Genomic DNA, 21804 nt, shown 5'->3' with positions numbered 1-21804 from the left:
TCCCTCTCCTAATTCCTGATCTCCCCAAACCATGCCAGCCCTCAGCCTTCCTTACCTCCCCCCTCCGGCTTGTTCCGTCTATATCTGAATTGTATTAGGCTCTAGGAAGATTTAATACACACACATGTTAGTTAGGAACACTGGGTGAATATTGGTGCTGGCTAGGGTTGAAATACTGTTAGTAATATTGATAGAATGTTCTGCTTTCTGCTCAGCTAGATTGATGTTGTTATTCCGTTATACTCAATAAAGCCCATTGAATCATTTAGGATTGGTTTGATCTCCTTTCTTCCTTGCGCCCAGATCCTACATGGTCACTATATAAAAGAACTTGGTCACTTGGTGACACTGATGATACAGGCCTAATTTTGTATGCTAGCTAATGAGCATATTTAGTATACAAATCAGGCCTGGACCACAACAGTAGGCTTCAATCTTTCCTAGAGAATTACAGACTATAACTAAAATAAATTCATAACCTTGATGTGATGACAACTGGGTTAAGTCCAGCTGGAGGCTGACAAAGGGTCCTTGTGTAGCTTTCAAAGCCACTGATTGTTTTTACAGGTTTGGATCCATTGCACGAATTATACATTTCACATTTTGGCTTCAGTAAGAAGAGACATGGTGGTAAGATTTGGGATGAAACCAATCTTTAAAAAGCAACGTGTGCATAGCATCTCTTTCCACACACTCCCATCCATGATAGGTGTGTAGGGAAGGGATGCTAACTGGAAGGACAGGTGGCCAATCCTGTTCTTCCAGATCGGGTTTTAGTGCAAACAACACTCTGCCTCACTCCATGATCGTTTCTCGTCTTCTGGGGTCTGACAAATCTGCAAGCCGCAGTTCAGGAGGAGTGGGCACTCTTGTTTCTTTATAATTATGTCTGTTCTTTTAAACAAGTTCACATTTTGTCACAAAATTGAGTACAATTCCAAAAACATGTCTACAATCGGTCTATATTCACTTTTCCCCCACCTTGCCAATTTACAAGCCTTTTCAACTGCTTTTAGCTCTGTTGTCAACTTTTAATACTCCAAAAGTATTACAAACAGCATATCCAGCCTGCAGGTAACCCGATAAGTCTCTGAGGCAAGTCAGAATTTTGTCAAAACAAAAGAATCCAAAACAACATACACAGACACACACACACATGCACGCAAACGAACAAACAGAGAAACAAACATTCTGTAAAATCTGAAAATCTGCTCTTGGATTGAGTGCATCATACAAAGCAATCCCCCTTCTGCCTCCCTTTTGCTCCCACCCCCCTTGGGGTCCTCCAACCCCCCTTTCATACTGGATTTCCCCCTGCTGCATGACACTAGCTGTTCTACATCTTGCCAATTAGGTTGATGTGCATTGAAGATTGTTTGAAATCTCTGGTGCACCAGTTCTGCCTCATCTCGCAAGCGCAGGATGTTTTGCTGCCACAGAACCAAGTCTGCTGCAGCAAAAGGTTAATGACTATAGGGATGCACTATCCCGTTGTTAGTGGGAACAGGGTACGTTCGGAAAGGGGCTATCAACTGGGGAGTTCTCTCCGCAAAAGATTTCATCCGAGATGTCTGGTTTCCTAACGCCTGTTCAAGGACTGTGGAAATTACCTTAGTTGCTGTTTCTAGGCGAGAAGGAGACTGCTGCTCATGCATGAGTTTGCTCTGATGGGGAGTTTCCATGAGATCTCCTCCTAAGGCAGCTGCTCCTGCTACTCCAAAGGAGAGCCCTAACCTGGTGTGAGAGGGAGATCCTAAATCTAGCTGGGGCTGGATGTTTAGACCTGATCCATCCACCACAGCACCAGCTACAGAAAGGGGAAGAGATGCGGGGGGGGGGGGGGAATAGTACTAGGTCTCCACCCATCCTCCTGTGTGGAAAAAAACAGAAAGGAGGGAGTGGAGTGGTGGCCACCTTTATTTACTGATAGGACTGGAAGACTGACTGGAAAACCGCCCTGCCCTCTTCTCGGCAGCATCTGCCCAGACGTACCAGTAATCCATTTGTAGTACCAGTAATCCATTCAGTAATCCATTCAGGGCTGGGGACCCTCCAGGAACCTTCGCAAATAGCTGAGATGTTTATGCTCAAATGACTCTGTCACTGGTCACTGTCTTGCAGGAATCTCAAGGTAAATCCTGGCCATATGGAGGTACAAAGAGTGACTATCCGAACCCGTGAGAGTCCCACAGTCCCTGTCAAATTCTTCCAGTTGTTTTTTTAAAACATGTACACCTGGGGAATTCCTGGAACTGGCCCTTTGCTCTGTCCCATCCCCATCCTTCCCAAGGATCCCTCCCAAGGAATCCTTCCCAAAGGTACCTTAAAACCGTAGAGCACGCACCTGATTCTCAATGTGGAATCTTGGAAGCTGTCCTTTTTGCCTTACCCAACCCAGGGGGTCCCACTGAGTCCCAGCAATGGTGAACTCACCGTTTGGTACCAGCTGGTTGTCCCTGGATCCCTGACTGGGGTGCCAGGAAATTGTTGCGGGGAAAACCTCTAGAATCTAGCCTTCCTGTTTGATTCAGCCACTGGCTTTCATCCTCCTATCGTGGATAGGGAATGGGGCGTCTTGCCAGAACCAAAGAGGATTAGGCTCATTTCTCACCAATATACTTGCTGTCCAACTGAATGGAGTGAAACAACTAGGGTGCGTTCCTCAAAAAAGCTTTTATTTCATGTCATGAAAGGCACGAGTATCATCAGAGAGCATCTGGCTGATACTGCGCGCCCGAACCATACAGTTGGCAAGTTTTTATAGGTCTCAAACATACAAGCTTATCAACAAAGCGATTAATACACGTTATTAGTTATTAAACTTACATATTTCAGAGGTGTCATCTAGAGCCTGAGAAGATGAGTTACTACCTGGCTTTTATGACAACTTTAATCCCTATGGTATCTCTTCCCTATGGTATCTCTTCGTACCAGCAAGACCCTCTTTCTGCTGACTGAGGAATTTAGCTAATGGCCTGTGTTTGACCACTCCTGGTACCTGTTATCTCTGGTGGGCTTCTCAACCCACATTCTTGAGAGGGGGCTTCCCGCTCTTGACTTTGGCCTCTGTTACCGAGAGGCTTCTCAACTCTGAATAACCCGCTAGCTTTATATTCCATTAGGGATATGAACCAAACTTTTGAGTTATGCTTTGATACACACTTTTATATATTTATTTGTAGGCCTGGATTAAACAATTCGTTATCAGTGTTTCGAGAGGGAAAACAGAGTCCTGAGTGACAGAGGCCAAGAAGATGGAGAAGTCGAGAGTCCTGGGAGTGAGTCTTGAGGGAGAGACCTGGCAGCAGAGTCTGGTAGTCTGCAGAGAGTGAGCAGCCAGCAAGAAGAAGAGAAGCCTCTGAGCTGAAATCACTGAAGAAAAGGAAGAGCCAGGCTGGATTGAGCCCCAGGACTGTAGAGAGGGGCACCTAGGTAATTTTGGAGCCTGGACCTCAAGGCCACTGGAGGCCCCTCCACTGCAAGTTAAGCATCGTTTTTTTTAATATGTAGGTTCTTGAGGGCACAAGCCACACCACCCAGGACAGACTAAAGATGATTTGGGGGCCCTCAGGGGGTGTGGAGGCCCTGGACCTTGGCCCCAATGTCCAGGGGGTAAGAGCACTTCTGGACCTGTGCTGTAATCAGAACAAAGAATCTGCCCAGGAAGCATGTAAGACAGTACAAGAGGACTCTGAGTAGGGACCAGCTTTTCTGCAGCTTTTTATTTTCCCTGGCCTGTTCTGTAAGTGTTTTGAGTTTGTATTTTTTCTGTAAAAGAAATGTTTTGATTGAACCAATTTTTCTAAAGTAAATTTTCTTGGTTAAAAAATTAGAAGCTTGTTGATTGTCTCCACCCCATGCCTATAAGCCTTTGCACACTACTGAGGTTTGTTTTGGGGTGGGTTGTGTTTTTTTATTTTTTTTATCAATGTGAAGGGCAGTTGTAGTAGACCCAGCCATACCAAAAATTTACTTGGTGGCAGCAGTAAAAAGGTTAGGAGGAATAGGAAGCTGTTCCTCCACATGTGGTGGTAGTGGTGGGATCTGTTACCTGTGGTAGCGTGGTGGGATAGCTGTTCCTCCACAAGGACAAAGCAAAAAACAGATCAATTTGGCCCTCTTTTTCTTTGTGTTAAACCTCAGAGATACAGAATATGTTCAGCCTTTTATGCATTCAGGAAGCTAAGCAAAGAAGGAGCTAGTCAGATGCAGAGTTAATATTTGCTATGAATGTGCCACAATTTATTTCCATATAGGAAAATACCATGTAGGAATTACCCCATGCACGACTTCAGACATGTCTATTTCACTATGATATAGTAGAGATGTGCACGGAACCGCAGCGGGGCAGTTTGAAGGTGGCGGGGGAGTGGGGGAGGGTGCACTTACCCCTCCTGCCACTCTCCCCCACCGGCATCCGTGTTTATTAATGGCCATCGGGGCGGCAGCGTACCTCCCTGCCACCCCGCTGCCCTGGACTTCCGGATATGACCGGAAGTTGCCAACGCACCTTCGTGCACCGGCACAGGCGTGCACGCGTGATGTGTGTGTGGGTGACTTCCGGCCATATCCAGAAGACAAGGGCAATGGGGCGGCAGGGAGGTACGCTGCCACCCCGATGGGCATTAATAAACATGGATGCTGGTGGGGCGGGAACGACGACGATGGTGGGAGGGGTAAGTGACCCTCCCCTGCTCTTAAAGGGAGACCCCTATCGCCTTCAAACCAGCAGAACCGCTGGTTCCATGCACATCCCTATGATATAGTGATGTGTGATAGCATGTATCACTCCATGCTCATTTTGACACATATGCGCACATCACATGCAGAGATGCACCTAGGTAATTTGGGAGCCTGGACCCTAAAAGCTTTGGAGCCTCCCCTCCCCTGCTACAAGTTAAGCATAATCGCTCTACACACACACACACACACACACTGTGATACATGCAGTGTTTTTAACATAGGTTCTTGAGGGCACAAACAGCAACTGGGCTCACAAGAATGTAAGAATATAAAAAGGTATATTTATGCAAATATGCATTAGCAGGAACATTTCAACACACAATTTAACATATTACCATCCTACATATTCCCCCCCCCGCCACACACACACTCCCCACTCTGTCTCTAAAGCAGAGGACATACTCGGCTGCCCAGCGCAGGTCACAGTCATGCTCGCAGCATGGGCTGGCGGCACAGCGACCACACCATCCAGGACCGATTAATGAGGATTTGGGGGCTCACAGGGGGTGTGGAGGCCTGGACTTCGGCCTGGAGATCAAGTGGTAAGAGCAACTCTGATCACATGTAACAGAATTATCTACATGGAAGTGGGGGGGTTTCCCTTCCAATTTTCCCAATTTGTTTACAACTCCCCAGCATTTTCGCTCGCATTCTGGTTTATGAACATTATTTTTCAGGAAATGAATAATGCTTCAAATACCAGAAGATCAGAAGAACAAGACCAAAAACACAAAACTCATGCTAAGATTACAGTGTCCTCTTCAGACAATTGCAAGTGCTTTGCAGAAATGTTAGCAAGCTGCTGGAGTTTTCTCCTTTGTAGGAGTATTTTGCAAGGTGTGTATACACAGGCATTGTTCCAACCAGCCATGCTCTCTCATTGGCTGGCTGCAGATAAAGAAGCAGTTTGCAGTGATCTTTGTTACACCGTCAGCAAACATATCTGGGCAGCACTTTCTATACAACCTGATACGTTGTCTAACAATATCCAGAAGCCTTTTTCCCTCTCCTTAAAAAATAAAATTAATTAATAATGGAAAATGACTCATCAAGAACTTGGATAGTCCAGACAGCCTAACATCTGTTCCGATAATCAGTCTGAGGGTGGGGCACTACGTACATTATGTTGGTTGCTCTCCAGTGATGTGTGGGAGTGAAAAAAGGGGGCAAATGACAGGTTGTGACTACTACCTGAGCCCGATTCAGACATTATGCTGTATGAGTATAGAGATGTCTGTACACTCATACTTGAATTTGTGTGAATGATTATCTGTGTTTATTTTAAAAGGGGACCTGGATACAGGCCCTTCAAATGCATGGTACAGCTAGGAAGTGTACTTCTGTTCCTGTGTTCAACATAACATGTAAGTGACTGTACCTGTGTACAGATCTGTACCTGTGTACACTGTACACCTGCTGTATGAGTGCTGAACATAATGTGTGAATGGGCCTTGTTGTAGTGAACCTTTTCAGGTTAGGAGCCTCATGAAAAGTACAAAAACCTCTCCCTCCCAGTATGTGTGTTTTAATCTATAACCATTTTTATCTTTTTATGAATTTTAAATGTTTTATACTATGTTTTAATTCTGTACACTGCCTAGAGATTTCTATACTAGGCAGTATATAAATTCAATAAATGTAACCATGTGAGGAGCAAGATGCCTGTATTATTATTTATATACCAACATAACAACAACAACAAAAGTTCCCAAAGCAATCTACATAGAAAAAAGGGAAAGAATGGCAGCCTCCATTTCACTGGTTAGGTTATAAGAGACTGATGGCAGTTCTCTCATGGCAACTTCCCATTTCACTCTGTTCATGATAGAACTTGAAAATCTCGTGGAAGAAACTGACAATGCAGTTACTTGTCACTCAAGCTTCGTCACCCCTCCTTGGGGACCACGCAGGCAGTAAACAAGTTGTTGTGGCTTAACACATGATCTCAGTGTTACCAGGGACACATGGAATTAAGTCACCGCGAAGAAGAAAATATGCTATTTCCATGTTTTTAACCAATGAAAGTCTTTAAGTTTAATGCTATTGGATTCATTTTCATTGTAATTACTTGGAATATTGAATTCAACAAAGGTTATATTGTTCAGAACAATTCATATGGGTGTACAAAATCTTGCACATCCCTGTTCCAATCTTGAATTAACAATATCTGTCTAGAAACAAATTTGTCTATTGTATCCTCAAATTTGTCTATTGTAATTGTACCCTTGCTTCTTTGAAGAAGCAAGACAGAAAAAGCATTGATGCTTTTGAAATTTGGTGCTGGAGAAGACTTTTGAGGATATCATGGACAGCCAGGAAAACAAACATATGGATCATAGAACAAATCAAATCAGAATTTTCACTCGAGGCACAAATGACCAGGCTCAAATTATCATACTTTGGACACATTATGTGAAGAAGACCCAGCTCCCTTGAGAAGTCCATAATGCTGGGGAAAGCTGAAGGAAAGAGAAGAAGAGGAAGACCAGCAGCAAGGTGGATGGACTTGATTACGACAGCAATGAATGCACCACTGAGAGACCTTAAAGGCCAAGTTGAAGACAGATCATCCTGGAGAGAATCTATCTATATGGTTGCTAAGAATCAACACCGACTTGACAGCACTTAATCAATCAATCATCCCTGAAATGCTTGTAATACACAAGTTTTATCTGAAATACCATGTTCCAAATATATTTTAACCAGTCTAGGTCTGTTGGTAGTGTTGCTTTCCCCCATGCTTTTGCATTACAGATTCTTAATGCTATTAACAGATTAGTGGTCATTTTTGCACATACTTTCCATATTTTTCCCTTCCATAGTCAAAAAGAATTACCTTTGGATCATTAGTTAGATCATAGACTGTCATTTCATTATTGTTATTATAGCTTTCCCAAATGTAATAATAAGTGAGTGGGCATGACCAAAAGGCAAAAAATATTTGCCCTGGAAGACTGACACTTCCAGGAAATATTCATCCATCAAATGACAAGAACTTTTCAGATGTAAAGGAATCATATACAGCAGCTTTCCCAGACAGCAGGCTTCACTGCGGGTTTACTGAGAGGCTTTACTGCAAGTTCGAAGTTGCCCCTGCCCTCAAAAGACGCAAAAAGTGGATCTGATTTTTTTTAACCCCAGATATAAATTGGGCTACACTCTAATGCACAATGAAAAACCCAAATTGTGTGTGAAGTGCTTCCTGATAGTTTGCAGAGACTTTGGGGTAAATTTGGCTGAGTGTACACGCTCCATGCTAGAGGAGATGCAAACTAAAAGCCGGGTGAGAAAAACTTCCAGGGTCCCTCTTAAGGCAATATTGGCAATTATTTTAAGATTATTCCCTCATAATCATATCCATTCGTCTTCTGCAATTGGGTTTGGGGGTTCTATTTAAGTATATAACTGGATCTAGATGGATTTCGCTGTTGCTTTACTGTTGCTCTATTCTGGTGTTGTTTGTGTGTGTGATGTCTAAAGGCTGCATATAATAAGTGGTATACAAGTTTTCTCAGTCAATCAGTAATCCCAAGAGCTGATCCACAATCAAGTGCAGTTTGCCATGTCCTACACAACAGACCAAAAGTGTGCAGCAAGAGTGCTGATGTGGTAAAATCTGCCTCATCACTCAGGCAAATAATTGCATGTGCTCCATAGTACAGGGGGTTCTCCAACTTGGGTCCCTCAGATAAAAGACAACTCCCACAATATTCAGCCAGAATGGCATTTGGACATTGTGTTTGGGGATGACGGAGGTTGTAGTCTAACAACATCAGGGGGGGACCCAAGTTTGCAAACTCCTGGATAAGCCAGTGCCCAATGCATTCCATGTCTGGAACGCTCCCACTAGCCTAAAACGGAGTCTGGAAATTACCCTCTGGGTTTTTTTGCACAGGTGAAATCAAAAGGGACCCCGGCCTCTCTCTCCCTCTCTGATAAAGGAGAGGGAGCAGGAAGGAAGCAAGAATTTGAAAGGGCAGGAAGGATGGACTGGCCAGTCAGAGGAGCTGAAAAGCAGAGCAGCAGTTGGGAGAAAGGGGGGGGTGAGGGAAGGGAAAGGGGGCCAGGCAGGGTGTGGGGTGGAATCTGGTATTTAGAAAATACTTGGAAATGTATTTTTGCAAATGTTAAATGTATAGGCACCCTCCAGTCAAAAGATAAGGGCTTTTTAAACAGCTGGATCTCATGCATGTGTACCCAGAAACAAGTCCCACTTATTTCAAGGAGATTTATTCTCAAGAAAGTGTGCCTAGGATCACAAGGAGAAATGAACTTAGGCTCCTAGCTCTTCAGTCGTTATCAAAACTGGGCTTAAGACTACTCAGGGTTGCCTAAAGTGTCTTCAAAGTCAACCTATTCTTCTTTTTAAAAACTAGGATATATTTAAGATTCCTTGCACTTCAGGTGGGACAAGAGACATCCGGTAATAAGCGCACTGGACTATGGGGGGGGGGCGGTTCAGACCACCGCTGAGCCATGAAGCTCAGTGAAACCCCATTTCTCAGCCTAACCTACCTCACAGGGTTGTTGTGAGGCTAAAACTGGACGCAGCGGGAGGAGAACCATGCATGCTATCCGGAGCTTCTTGGGAAGAAAAAATAACAACAAAACAAAAACGTGACAAGCAGGGGCATAAATACTAAGCGCAAGTCTCCCGTGCGCCCATTTTGGAGGAGCGAGGAGAGAAAAAGAAAGTTTACTCGAAAGTTCGCGGGAGGCGGAGAAAGGGCTGTCGGCTGGGTACTCACCGTTGACCGAGGAGCCCCTGTGCTTCCTGGCCAAGGTCTGCTGGACCTGCTGCTGGAGACGGTAGGATTTCTGCGCCTCGGCTCGGCCGCCCGAAAGCCGCGCCGGCAATGCCAGGGTGGAGCTGTCCAGCTCGCCCAAGATCTGCTGGCCCAAGACGGTACGGATGTAGCTGGCATCGGAGCCGACGACGGCAGGGGCTGCCATGGCGGGCGGGCGGGCGAGGAAGACTTGGCCAAGCAAGCGGCCGCGGCTCGGGCTGCGCTGCGCTGGCTGCGGGACCCGCAGGGCGTTGAAGACGGGAGCGGCCGGCTGCTGCACGAAGCCTCCGCCCCCTGGCGGAGCGCAGCAGGCACCAGCGGCCACTCCCTCCCCGCGGGGATCTGCCAGCCACACCCGGTCGGGGCCGAAGGGCACGGCCGGCAGCTCAGCTCTGCCTTGGGCGCACCGCGCTTCACCTTCCCTCCCAGCCGGAAGCCTCGCCCTGGAGCTTGGGCGCGTCCCGCTCGACGCGCCCAGGTGGGGGCGGGAAATCAGAGCCGACGCCGGCAACACTGAAATGGCCCTCGGCCTCCAGGTGGCTACACACGGAACTCAGCGCGACTTCAGCGCCACGCAACCGGCCTGAGTGTCTGCCCACTAAGCCTTTTGCTAGAGCGCCCCGACGGCCGCGGCTGCGGCAGGTGTGCGCTGGAAAGAAAGGTCGCACATCCCGCCCCAACGATTCAGCAGGAAGGGGGGGAGCAAGCAGCACGCAGAGAAGTGGCTCCCCCCTCCCCAATTCTGTTTCAGAAAGCTAATATGTGGGACGCTGCTCGCCCACCCATAAAATGCACTTTTCTGTATCACCCCAATCTTAAACTATTATTTAAACATATTTTAATGTTTACTGGTTTTTACTCTGTTTGGTCAATGACTGTAAATAAAATTACATTACATTACATGCACTTTTCTGTGCCTGCCGCACTCACTGCAACTGTGTTTACTTTGTGTTAAAGAGAGATAGCGGCGGAGGCTGAAATAGGTCTGCAAACCTCGCCATCCACTGACTTGGAGAACCCTGCTCTAAATGCCCTGGACTTACTTTGTGGTTGTGGGTGAGGAAATACCTCCTCCGAATCTCTTTAACGCTTTTTAGTTATCTCTTAGTTTTTGGGTTGCCGCCTGATTAAAGAACTCTTAGTTGAGCAATTTGCACATATTGCATAGGACTGAAATGATTAGTTTGGAAAAGAGGGGAGCATACTGGAAATACTGGCTGACATTCAGAGCAAGGAAGAAGCACTGGCGCAGAGAGCGCAGCCTGACAGTACTTTCCAGCTAACACTACCGGTGCACCTTTTGACACCCTCCCTTTGTCCAGGAAGTCCTCTGTGCCACCCAGAAATATGCACCCGAGGGTTGAGCAGCCCTCAGGGACACATTTTTGGTTGGCACAGAGGGGGCTTCCTGGGAAAAGGCAGGGTCGTCACTAAGAGTCGACACCGACTTGATGGCACTTAATCAATAAAAAATTACTGTTCCCCACTGCGGTTAGCTGGAAAGTTCTGTTAGGCTGCTCTTTCACTGCAGAGATGCATCTTTGCTCTGTATGTCAGCCCCCTTTGTTTTTAGATAGTGCAAGTACATGGTGCCTGCCATCTGCACTAGGAGAGCTGATCTTGTGGTAGTAGTATGCGTGTATTGTCCCCTTTCCAAAGCAGGGTCTGTCTTGATTTGCATTTGGATGGGACCATAGACCTTTAGACCTGGGTCTATAGACCTTTCCACAAGGATTGATTATTACATGGTAAAATAATTATTACATGGTAAAAGGTAGACAACAGGACAGTGTTCCCTCTAACAGAGATTTCCAGATGTTGTTGACTACAACTCCCATCATCCCTTGCTGCAAAGGCCTTTGGCTGGGGATGATGGGAGTTGTAGTCAATAACTTCTGGGAATCCCTGTTAGACGGAACACTGCAACTGGAGCACAAATGGAGGAGGACCATCCATGGATCTTGAATTCAAGAAGACACAGCATAGAGATCACCCGAAGGCATATGCTCTGGCAATACATGCAGCAAGGAAGTGATTTTTTCCTTGCCTGTATTGTTTATCTTCCCCTTTTAGTTCTCATCCAGCAGAGCTGTTCTGGATTGTTAGGGGTAGCAAGTGTGACTTGTTCCCTTTGCTAAGCAGGGCTCACCCTGGCTGCATATGAACGAAAGACTGCATGTGTAAGCACTGTAACATATTCCCCTTAGGGGATGGAGCCGCTCTGGGAAGAGCATCTGCATGCTTGCATGCAGAAAGTTCCAAGTTCCCTCCCTGGCATCTTCAAGACAGGGCTGAGAGAGTCCTGCCTGCAACTTTGGAGAAGTTGCTGTCAGTCTATGTAGACAGTACTGAGCTAGATGGGCCAATGGTCTGACTCAGTATATGGCAGCCTCCTATGTTCCCTTCTGTTTCATATCTGTTTCCGGAAACGATGTCTCCCTGTGACACATTCAGTGAGTTCTTTCCAGATAAAATCTCCCACATTTGGGCTATATGGACTCCAATATTTCTGCAGAGCCAGTTAGGGAGGTGTCCAGCAATCCTTGCAAGGTTAGATTGGATCAATTTCAGTTTGTGGCTCCTGAGGATGTGGACAAGCTGCTTGGAGCGGTACTGCCTGCCACCTGTTCTTTGGATCCTTGCCCAACATGGCTGCTTTCACCTTGTAGGGAGGTTGTTGGAGCTTGCCTAGTTGATATAATTAATACGTCACTGAGGGAGGGCAGGATGTCATCTTGTTTGAAGGAGGTGGTGGCTAGACACCTTCTTAAGAAGCCCACTTTGGATCCCCTGGTGATGGATAATTATGGGCGTCTCCAACCTCTTGTAAGCCACCTTAAGTGGCGCAGTGGGAAAATGCTTGACTAACAAGCAGAAAATTGCCAGTTCGAATCCCTGCTGGTACTATATCTGGCAGCAGTGATATAGGAAGATGCTGAAAGGCATCATCTCATACTGTGCGGGAGGAGGCAATGGTGAACCCCTCCTGAATTCTACCAAAGACAACCACAGGGCTCTGTGGGCACCAGGAGTCAAAATCGACTTGGTGGCACACTTTACCTTTACCTCCAACCTCCTATGGTTGGGTAAGATGATTGAGAGGATGGTGGCTGACCAGCTCCAAGCAGTCTTGGGGGAAACTGATTATTCTAGACCCATTTCAGAGAACGTCTTCTTCGCCATGAGCCCCACCGCCTGTTAATATCATCTGGAGGGGTTTGTCTGCGGTTGCCGCCAACTCATCTGGAGGCTACTCGGGAACGGGCCTTCTCTGCTGCTGCCTCTGGACTTTGGAATGCACTCCCTGTTGATATAAGAGCCTCCCCATCTCTGGCAACTTTTAAAAAGGCACTGAGGACACATTTATTCACCCAGGCTTGTAATTCGATTCATAGTTTTAAAATTTTTAATACTGGGTTTTAAATGTTTTGAATGTTTTTAATTGTTAATTGATTTGATGCTTTCAATGATTTTAATTGTAAACCTCCCAGAGACACAAGTTTTGGGCAGTATAGAAATACTTTAAATAAACAGATTAAATAAATAATAAATGTCAAGGCTTTAGAGTGGGCTATGGGGTTGAGACAGCCTTGTTCAGCCTGATAGTTGACCTTCACCAGGGAACTGGCAGAGGGAGTGTGACTCTGCTGGTTCTTTTGGATATCTCAGGTGCTTTCAATACCATTGACCATGGTATCCTTCTGGATCGCCTGAGGAATTTGGGGATAAAAGGCACTGTTTTACAGTGGTTCTGCTCCTACCTCTCTGGTAGATTCCAGATGGTAGTGCTTGTTGACAATTGCTCTTCAAAATGGGAGCTACTATATGGAGTCTCCTAGAGCAAGGATTCTCAGCGTTGGGTCCCCAGATGTTATTGGACTTCAACTCCCATAATCCCCAACCAAAGGCTACTGGGGCTGGGATTATGGGAGTTGAAGTCCAAGAACATCTGAGGACCCAACGTTGATAATCCCTGCCCATTCTGTCACCAATGCTTTTTAACATCTACATGAAACTGCTGGGTGAGGTCATCGGGGATTTGGTATGGGGGTGTTATCAATAGGCTGATGACACCCAAATCTATTTCCCCTTTTCATCAATATCAGGAAATGGTGTTAGCCCCTTAAATGCTTGCCTACAGGGCCCATGGTCATGATTTCATTCCTGCTGAGGTATTCCAGTCCAATATTGACTGGTGGGCACCAGTATTGGCAGCACTCTTCACATATATTGTTAAATCCACCCATATCCCGGAAGTCTAGGGTATGGCAATTATCGTCCCAATCTATAAGAAAGGGCAAAGGAAAGATCCTGCCAACTACTGCCCAATTGGTCTATTGAATGTGGTCAGCAAGCAAAGCACCTATTTGTGAAGTTCTATGATTGGATAGAAGATAACAATATTCTAGCTGAAGAACAAGCAGGATTTAGGCCAGGAAGATCTACAGTAGATCAAGCGATGATTTTGCAACATCTAGTGGAGAATACATGGTACTTTAAGTATTTTCAATTATTTTTACCTTTTCCAGCTGGTTTTGTTGGTTTTTTTGTTTTGTTTTGGTTTTTTTCACCTTTTTGTCAGGATTGTGCTAGGATTGTCTATTTTGGAACCTAACCTCCCAATTTCCATAGGCATAACGCCTCATTACTTGTGGTTTCCTTACTCGTCATAGTAGGCTAGGAATGGAACCCCAGTTAGTATTGATGGGGTTTGCCTGTAAAAGGAGGGATTGTGGACAGGCCAGTGAGATTTCACTCAACTGCATGTCAATTTCACTCCTAAATTCCAGAGTGGCGGGGCACGTTTTTAACAGTCACCAAAACTTTCCAAAGCAAGAATGATGTTACTCTAAAGCTAGGCTGCGCAACTTCAGCCCTCCAGTTGTTGTTGGACTACAACTCCCAGCATCCCAAGCCATAGTGGCCAATAGTCAGGGATAAAGGGTGTTGTAGTTTATCTTGGGCCGATAAAGAAATCTTCCCTGCTGAGCTCTCTAACATGGACTCCTTGCTTTTTAAACTCGCTGCGGCTTTTAGATAGTGCAAATGCTGTTTTTGTAGTTCTATTACTTTTATTGTATTGTGCAGTTTTAACTGCCTTGACTTCCTTGGAAAATAGATGGAATATAAATTCCTAAATAAACAAACTTTAAAACCAGAGTCAGAGTAATAGTCATTCTGGATTAATCATTCCATATCACAGTGTGTTTCTTGGGTCCACAAACCTTTCTACAGGGATTGATTATTACATGGTAAAAGGATGGGATTGTGGACAGACCAGTGATTTCACTTAATTGCATGTCAATTTCACTCCAAAATTTCAGGGGGTGGGGTGGGGTGAGGGAATGTTGTTAACAGTCACCTAAACTTTCCAAAGCAAGAGTGATGGTGCTCTAAAGCATGGCTGCACAATTTCAGCCCTCCAGCGCGTGTTGGACTACAACTCCCAGCATCCCAAGCCATAGTGGTCAATAGTCAGAGATAATGGGAGTTGTAGTCTAACATCTGCAGGAGGGTTGAAATGATGTGCAGCCCTGCTCTGGAGAGCTGAATGGAAAAAGAAAGAACGTATTACACTTATATCCTGCTCTTCCTCCTAGGAGTCCAGAGTGGTTTATGGCACATGGTCTATGTTTATCCTCACAACAACCCTGTGAGGTAGGTTAGGCTGAGAGGCAAGTGACTGGCCCAGAGTCACCCAGTGAGTTTCATGGCTGAGTCAGGATTTGAACTCTCAGGTCACTGATCCTCGTTCAACACTCTAACCACTACACCATGCTGGCTTTTCCTCTACAGGAGTGTCAACTTTCAGCCCTGTGGTGATGCCGTACTGACACACTGGAACCCTGCTCTTGCTGAGTGATTCAGGAAATTTCAGGTAGCAAACAAATCCTTGTTTGGAAATCCTCAAAGCTTGCCTCGGAAGAAGCAGGAGCTGCATCAGCAGGGTGGGGGCTTTCCCACATCACCTTTCCCCCACCAGCTTTCTGAGAACACTGAATTTTACATTCCATTAGCCTTACTGTGTTGTGAATGAATGGCTAAGGATGAACAAAATAAACCTAGTGGCCCTTAAGGACTGGGGGATGGCATTTTTTCCTGATAGGCCTGGAATGCAGTCTTGAGAAGGTGATGGCCCTACTTGGAGCTGGAGGGGAAAGATCAAAGAAGCCATGTGGTGGAGCTGCCCATTGAATTTAGGAATCCAGAGAGGGAAGAGGGAGGCCAGGGTTGCCCTTCTCATTAGGAGCAGTGGAGGCAGCTCTCTTAGGCAGCAGATGGTGGGGGATAGGGTGAGCACAGCTACTTTGCTACTCAATATCACCACCACTGCTTTCTTCCTCCCTCCCACCTTCCCTCGTCCTTTTGCTTGCCAGTGCCTTCTCCATCTTAGCACTCTTTCTTTCCTCCTCCACCCAGAAGAGGAGATTTGGTCTTGTGGTAGCAAGCATGACTTGTCCCCTTAGCTAAGCAGGGTCTGCCCTGGTTGCATATGAAAAGGAGACTAGAAGTGTGAGCACTATAAGATATTCCCCTCAGGGGATGGAGCTGCTCTGGGAAGAGCAGAAGGTTTCAAGTTCCCTCCCTAGCATCTCCAAGATAGGGCTAAGAGAGATTCCTGCCTGCAACCTTGGAGAAGCCACTGCCAGTCTGTGAAGACAATACTGAGCTAGATAGACCAATGGTCTGACTCAGTATATGGCAGCTTCTTATGTTCCTATATTCCTAAGAGGATGGAGTGGCACAGTGATAGCCGAAGGCAGAAGAGTTGCAGCAGAAGGCAGTTGCAACAGGGGCAGAAGTTGCACAGTTGCAGCTGTTGCAGCCATGGCAGCAAGAGCAGGGCTCTTTAAACAGAGGGAGACAGGTCTTACCTGCCCCTCGGGCACTCCTCTGCCACCCCACTGTGGCACTGTCCTGCATAAGAACAGGAAGTTTGCAGATGCTATTTACACGATGCCCATGGAATGCTGGGAACAGGGAACTTTCTGTTCCTATGCAGAAAGCCCCCGGTGTGGCGTGGCTTATCTGCAGACATGGCCTGGCTGTTCGGAAGCGACAGCTCCACGGAGCACCAGAGGGGCAAGTAAGACCTGCCTCCCTCTGTTTAAAGCTCCCATTTGCCCCCGACTGAAACATTTTGGCCGGGGGGGACTTGAATATTTTTGGCACCTCAGATTAGAGGCACTGAAATGATTTGTGCACATCCCTATTAGAAAACCTGCAGGGGTTGGATCAGGAATTTCCAGCTCCCGATCCAATCCTTGAAGGTGCAAGGGGTATGGAGAGATGAGAAGAGGCTGCTTGCTGGCAGAGTCTTGCAGAGTCTTCCAGTCAAAGCCTGCAAGGGGTGGATCAGGAACTGGGGGCTCCTGAGCTCCCTGTAGGCCTCAAAGGGAGCTTGGGGAGGTAGGAGGAGGCTGCCTCTTTTCATTGCTTTGCACCCCTTTCAAAGCCTGCAAAGGTCAGATCAGGCCAGCTGTGAGCTGACTCTTGCTGGTTTTGAAAGGGGTGTGGGGTACAAAGATGGGGGGCCCTGGATCTGGCGGCCTCCCCTCTTTGTCCCCTGCCTCATTTAAAGCCTGAAGGGGCGGGGCAAGGTAGCACTCAAAGACCGTGGGCCGTCTCTGCTGAAGATGAGGCACTATGGGAAGGCAAGCTTTCTCTCCAGTAGGGGCAGCCGAAGGTATTACAGTACCTGAGGCCAGGTGTCAGATGCTGCCTTGCCCATGTCCTTGTTGGGGGCCAGCCCCCTTTCAGAACTGACCCTTGCAAGCTTTGAAGGTGGAGTGGGGTGCGGGGAAGAGTGAATTTTTCCAGCAGCCTCCTCTTCTCTTCTCGGGCTCCTTGTAAAGCTTGCAAGAGGTACAGCTGAAACATTGCTCCGACTGCAGCAAGGAGGCATCTTCTACCTTGCGGGTGTCCTAATAGCCTGCTGTCTGAGGTGGCCACCTCACCTTGCTTCATGAAGGGGCCGCCCCTGCTCTCTGGGGATTTAATTTGATTTTCTGCCTGCTGTAGTGGTGTATATTTGCTCCCAAACAGAAATACCCATAGTATTTGCTTTCTCTTTGCTTTGCTGTTATGAAGATACCCCAGGTTTCTAGTGCTTCCTTCCATCCCAAGGGAATAATTCAGAGCTAAAGGAAGGAAGAGAAGGAAAAAGCCAAGTTTGCACAAGCAAACACAAAACCAGCAGAGTAGGATTTGAACTCATCGAAACCCGAGTTCAAATACCCAGCACAAATATTTATAGGCCACTTTCCAACAAAGATTCCCAAAGTGGTTTGCATATTAATTAATTAATTAATTAAATAGGCTCCCCATCTCCAAAAGACTCACAATCTATGATCTAAAAAATAAACATAACATACACAGAACCTTATAGCATCAGCCACTGAAGGGATGCTTTGCTGGGGATGGATAAGGCCAGTTACTCTCCCTCTGGTAAATAAAGAAGATTACTGCTTTAAAAAGATGCCTCTTTGCTCAATTGCCATGAATCTCACTAGGTAACACTGGGCCAGTCACTTCTCTCCCAGCCTAACCTACTTCACAGGGTTGTTGTGAGGATAAACATAACCATGTACACTGCTCTGGGCTCCTCAGAAGAAGAGTTGGTTAAAAATGTTAAAAAATCAATAAACCATGTTCCACTTTTCTAATTCTAGACAATTTGTTGCCTGATTCTTATGAATACAGTCTTGGATTGCCAAAGTACGTGGCTTTCTTTAACTATAGAAACAAAAAGATGACCCATCACTGCATAGTTTCAGATCACCCCAGGCAAAGGCTTGGTTTCAAATGGTGAACATTTCTAAAAGTTTATGAGCAATTGCTGAGAGTAGACACTTTTATGTAATCTGAACTCAAGTGGTTGCTACTGGTACCTTTATCATTCTCAGGTTTCTGTCAGTTATGGGGTTTTATAGGCCCACATGGAGATAGTTCAACTGCGGTTTCCTGCTAACATTTTTGCTTAGTTGACATTTTAATGATACCACCAGCATAATCAATCCAGGATTTTCACTTGAGGCACAAACGACCAGGCTCAAACTATCATACTTCAGACACATTCACACATTCACCCAGATCCCTTGAGAAGTCGATAATGCTGGGGAAAGTTGAAGGAAAGAGAAGAAGAGGACGACCAGCAGCAAGGTGGACGGACTCAATTACGACAACGTTGAATGCACCACTGAGAGAACTTAAAGGCCAAGTTGAAGATGGATCATCCTGGAGAGAATCTATCTATGTGGTTGCTAAGAGTCGACACTGACTTGACAGCACTTAATCAATCAACCAATCAATCAGCAGCATAATATTCTCTATGTATTGATGCATATGCCGTTTCTCTCAGTAACCATTTATCTGGTTTCCTTCTTGTTTACTGATATTATTTCAGTCATCAGCCAATGCAAGGCTCTTGAACATTTTCCTAAGCAATGACAATAAGATTCCTCAGCATTTGTATAGTGCTTCAGAGTTTTCAAAACAATTTACGTACATTATCTCAGAGATCCACAGCAGGAAGTAAGGTTGTGATCTTAGTGTGCATACAGATGTACCTGGAACCAAGAACAGGAGTGGCTTTCCCTGCTACAAGGTGCATTCTGCTTAACCCTGCCCTTCCCATCTTTATTCCTCAAGTCACTCATGACCATTATGTATTTGTCCTTGAAAAACTGCCCCCAAAGGAGGAGGGTGTCGCTTAAGTGATTGACACAAGGGCCAGTCAATCAGCACTCTGCAAATTCAGCTTCTGCTACAAAGCAGAACGGGTTTTCCCTGAGGCTGATTTAGGGGAGAAGTTAAAAATGTGGCAGAGGGGGGCACAAATGTCCCTTGGCCCTGGGCGGAGGGGTGAGCACTGGCTGGGTGACAGCCCACTCTCCCCCTCCTACCTCCCCAGCTCATTAGCACACGGTTGGCTCCTGATCGGAGGACTCATCTCCACTTCAAACTCATCTCAGCTTCAGATAAAGATGAGCCTTCCCCAGGAGGTACTGTATATGTAGGTTCTGTAATAGATATATACTAACTGGACTGGACCACCCACCGCCGCTGCCTGTTTCTCCCCACCGGCATGTCTGGCTTTCTGGCCGGCCCACTTCTCCCCCCCCCACACTTCTGCCCCCACCCCCCATGCTTTCTGATGGCTGGCCAGCCAGTCCACTTCTCCTCCTCTTCTCCCCCCCCCAGCGCTTTCTGGCTGGTGGGCGGGCCGGCCAGAAAGTCGGCCCGCCACCTCCTCCCACCCGCCTGCCCACTCCAGGCAGCAGCCGCCTCGGCACCGCCTCCTGCTCCCTGATATTTTTTACCCCATCCTGTCCCTGTTGCTATCCAGGCAGCTGCTTGCAAACTCTCACGAGAGCTGCCACGCATGGGATTAGCGACGGGTAAGTTTAAGAGAATTAAATATATAGATAGATAGATAGATGTTAACAATATATATTTCTGAGCCAGGAGATTGCACACATGCAAGTGTGTGTGTGTGTGTGTGTGTGTGTGAGCGACTGTATCCATGGGGAAATATATGATGTTATTTGCATAGGAGTGAGAGAAAAGTCATGTCAGGGACAGTGTTCCTTCCAACAGGAATTCCCATTTGTTGTTGACTACAACTCACATAATCCCCAAGTAAAAGCAGCTGGGGATTCTGGGAATTGTAGTCAACAACATCTGAGAATCCCTGGTACAGGGAACACTGGTCAAAGATGTTTTGTTTTTCACCATGTCCTTACACTTCTGTAACAAAGACATGGGTGGGGGCGGGGCATCTTCACATTTGGCCCAGGGCCCACTCCAACCTTGCTCCACCCCTGAATATGCTCACCATAGTGAGCACACTGCTAAAATTATGTCTATCTTTACACTGCCATACTTTGTCTTGGGAATGATTCAGTAAGGGAGCAAGCCACGTTTGGAAATGCTCAGTATTCCCAGATTGCAGAAGGGAGGCGAGGCATACACAGAGCCTTGCTTGAAGCCACTTAGTAAGCTCATTACTGATGTGATTTAGGCTTTCTGATTTACAGTTCACACATTTTGCAGCCCTTTCTGCAGGGTAGAGCCCAGATGGTGGGGCTTGGGGACTGCTGTTCCACCCTTTGGCATGTGGAGTGCCACCAGGCTCTTCCCTGGGATCAGATGCATAGGATAATGATGTGATCAGGGACCCAGAAGCAACTTCATTGCCAGTGTAGTGAACTGAGCAAGAGGAGAAAAAAGGAGCTACACTGACACCTTGTGTCTGATATCAGCAACACCAGCTATTCATGGAATTATTAAAACCTGCAATTATTAAAACCTGTTACCATAATAAAGGTGTGTGATGCTTGGAGTTAAGAGTTGTGTTAGCCCAGGGAACCTCAACAGTTCCATAACATCACCCCCCGCCCATATACCGGATAAAATTACTGGTTCAAATCTCACGTCAGCTATAAAAGTGAGCGGCCTTAAGCGTTTATCTATTTACCTATCTATTTATCTATTTATTTATACACTTATATCCCGCTGTTCCTCTGAGGAGCTCAGAGCAGTGTACATGGTTATAATTATCCTCACAACAACCCTGTGAGGTAGGTTAGGCTGAGAGATACATGACTGGCCCAGAGTCACCAAGTGAGTTTCCTGGTTGAATGGGGATTCAAACTCAGGGTTTCCCGATCCTAGTCCAACACTCTAACAACTACGCTATGCTGGCTCATGAGCTCTCATGAGCTCCCTGTTCGGCTTCTCTTCCCCTCTTTTCCATGAAGTTAGAAACTTCCATTCACAATTTCTAACAAGCTGCAGTCCCCCCCGCCTTTTTTGTCCAAATACAAAATGTGGTTTATACAAACCATAGTTAATTAACAAACCAAGATCTGATTATCAGAACAAAAGGTTCTAATTACATGCAAAGGAGGAGGGAAGGGAAGGGGAAAACACACAAGTCTGATGCTCACCACTGCTTGTGCATATAATGACAAACCATGGTTTGTTGTTAGCTCTGAACTAAATCAAAGGACCGGGTCTCTCACGATCAGGGAGACCCGGTTTTAACGGGTGAGCGGGAAGAGCGGGCTAAGCCCTCTCTCCCCACTCATGAGCGAGCAGGGAGCCCTGGGTGGCCGGATCGGCCGCCCACACAATGGCCGGCTCTGAGACGGAGCCAGCGGGGGCTGGGGACCTAGGGGGCCATGCGGCCCCCGGAAGCCCCAGTATGCCCTGCGTGAGCGCGCAGGGCATACTGGGGAGACCCCTGAGCCAGGAGGCTGTTTTTAAGCCT

General features: G+C 46.5%; 1 protein-coding gene across 1 annotated transcript in view; it reads right to left on the bottom strand.

Moving 5' to 3' along the window:
- PKP2 (plakophilin 2) overlaps positions 1–9869 on the bottom strand; it is a 104871-nt gene extending 95002 nt beyond the window's left edge. The window contains exon 1 of the mRNA XM_053257440.1: positions 9492–9869. Within this exon, the coding sequence (XP_053113415.1) occupies positions 9492–9696 (205 nt within the window). The 5' untranslated portion in view covers positions 9697–9869. The remainder of the gene's footprint in view (positions 1–9491) is intronic.
- Positions 9870–21804: the final 11935 nt, after the last annotated feature.

The sequence above is a fragment of the Hemicordylus capensis genome, chromosome 5 (genome assembly GCF_027244095.1).
Source record: "Hemicordylus capensis ecotype Gifberg chromosome 5, rHemCap1.1.pri, whole genome shotgun sequence".
NCBI lineage: Eukaryota > Metazoa > Chordata > Lepidosauria > Squamata > Cordylidae > Hemicordylus > Hemicordylus capensis.
Note: the sequence above shows the minus strand (reverse complement) of the source record. Positions and strands in the feature narration are given on the sequence as shown.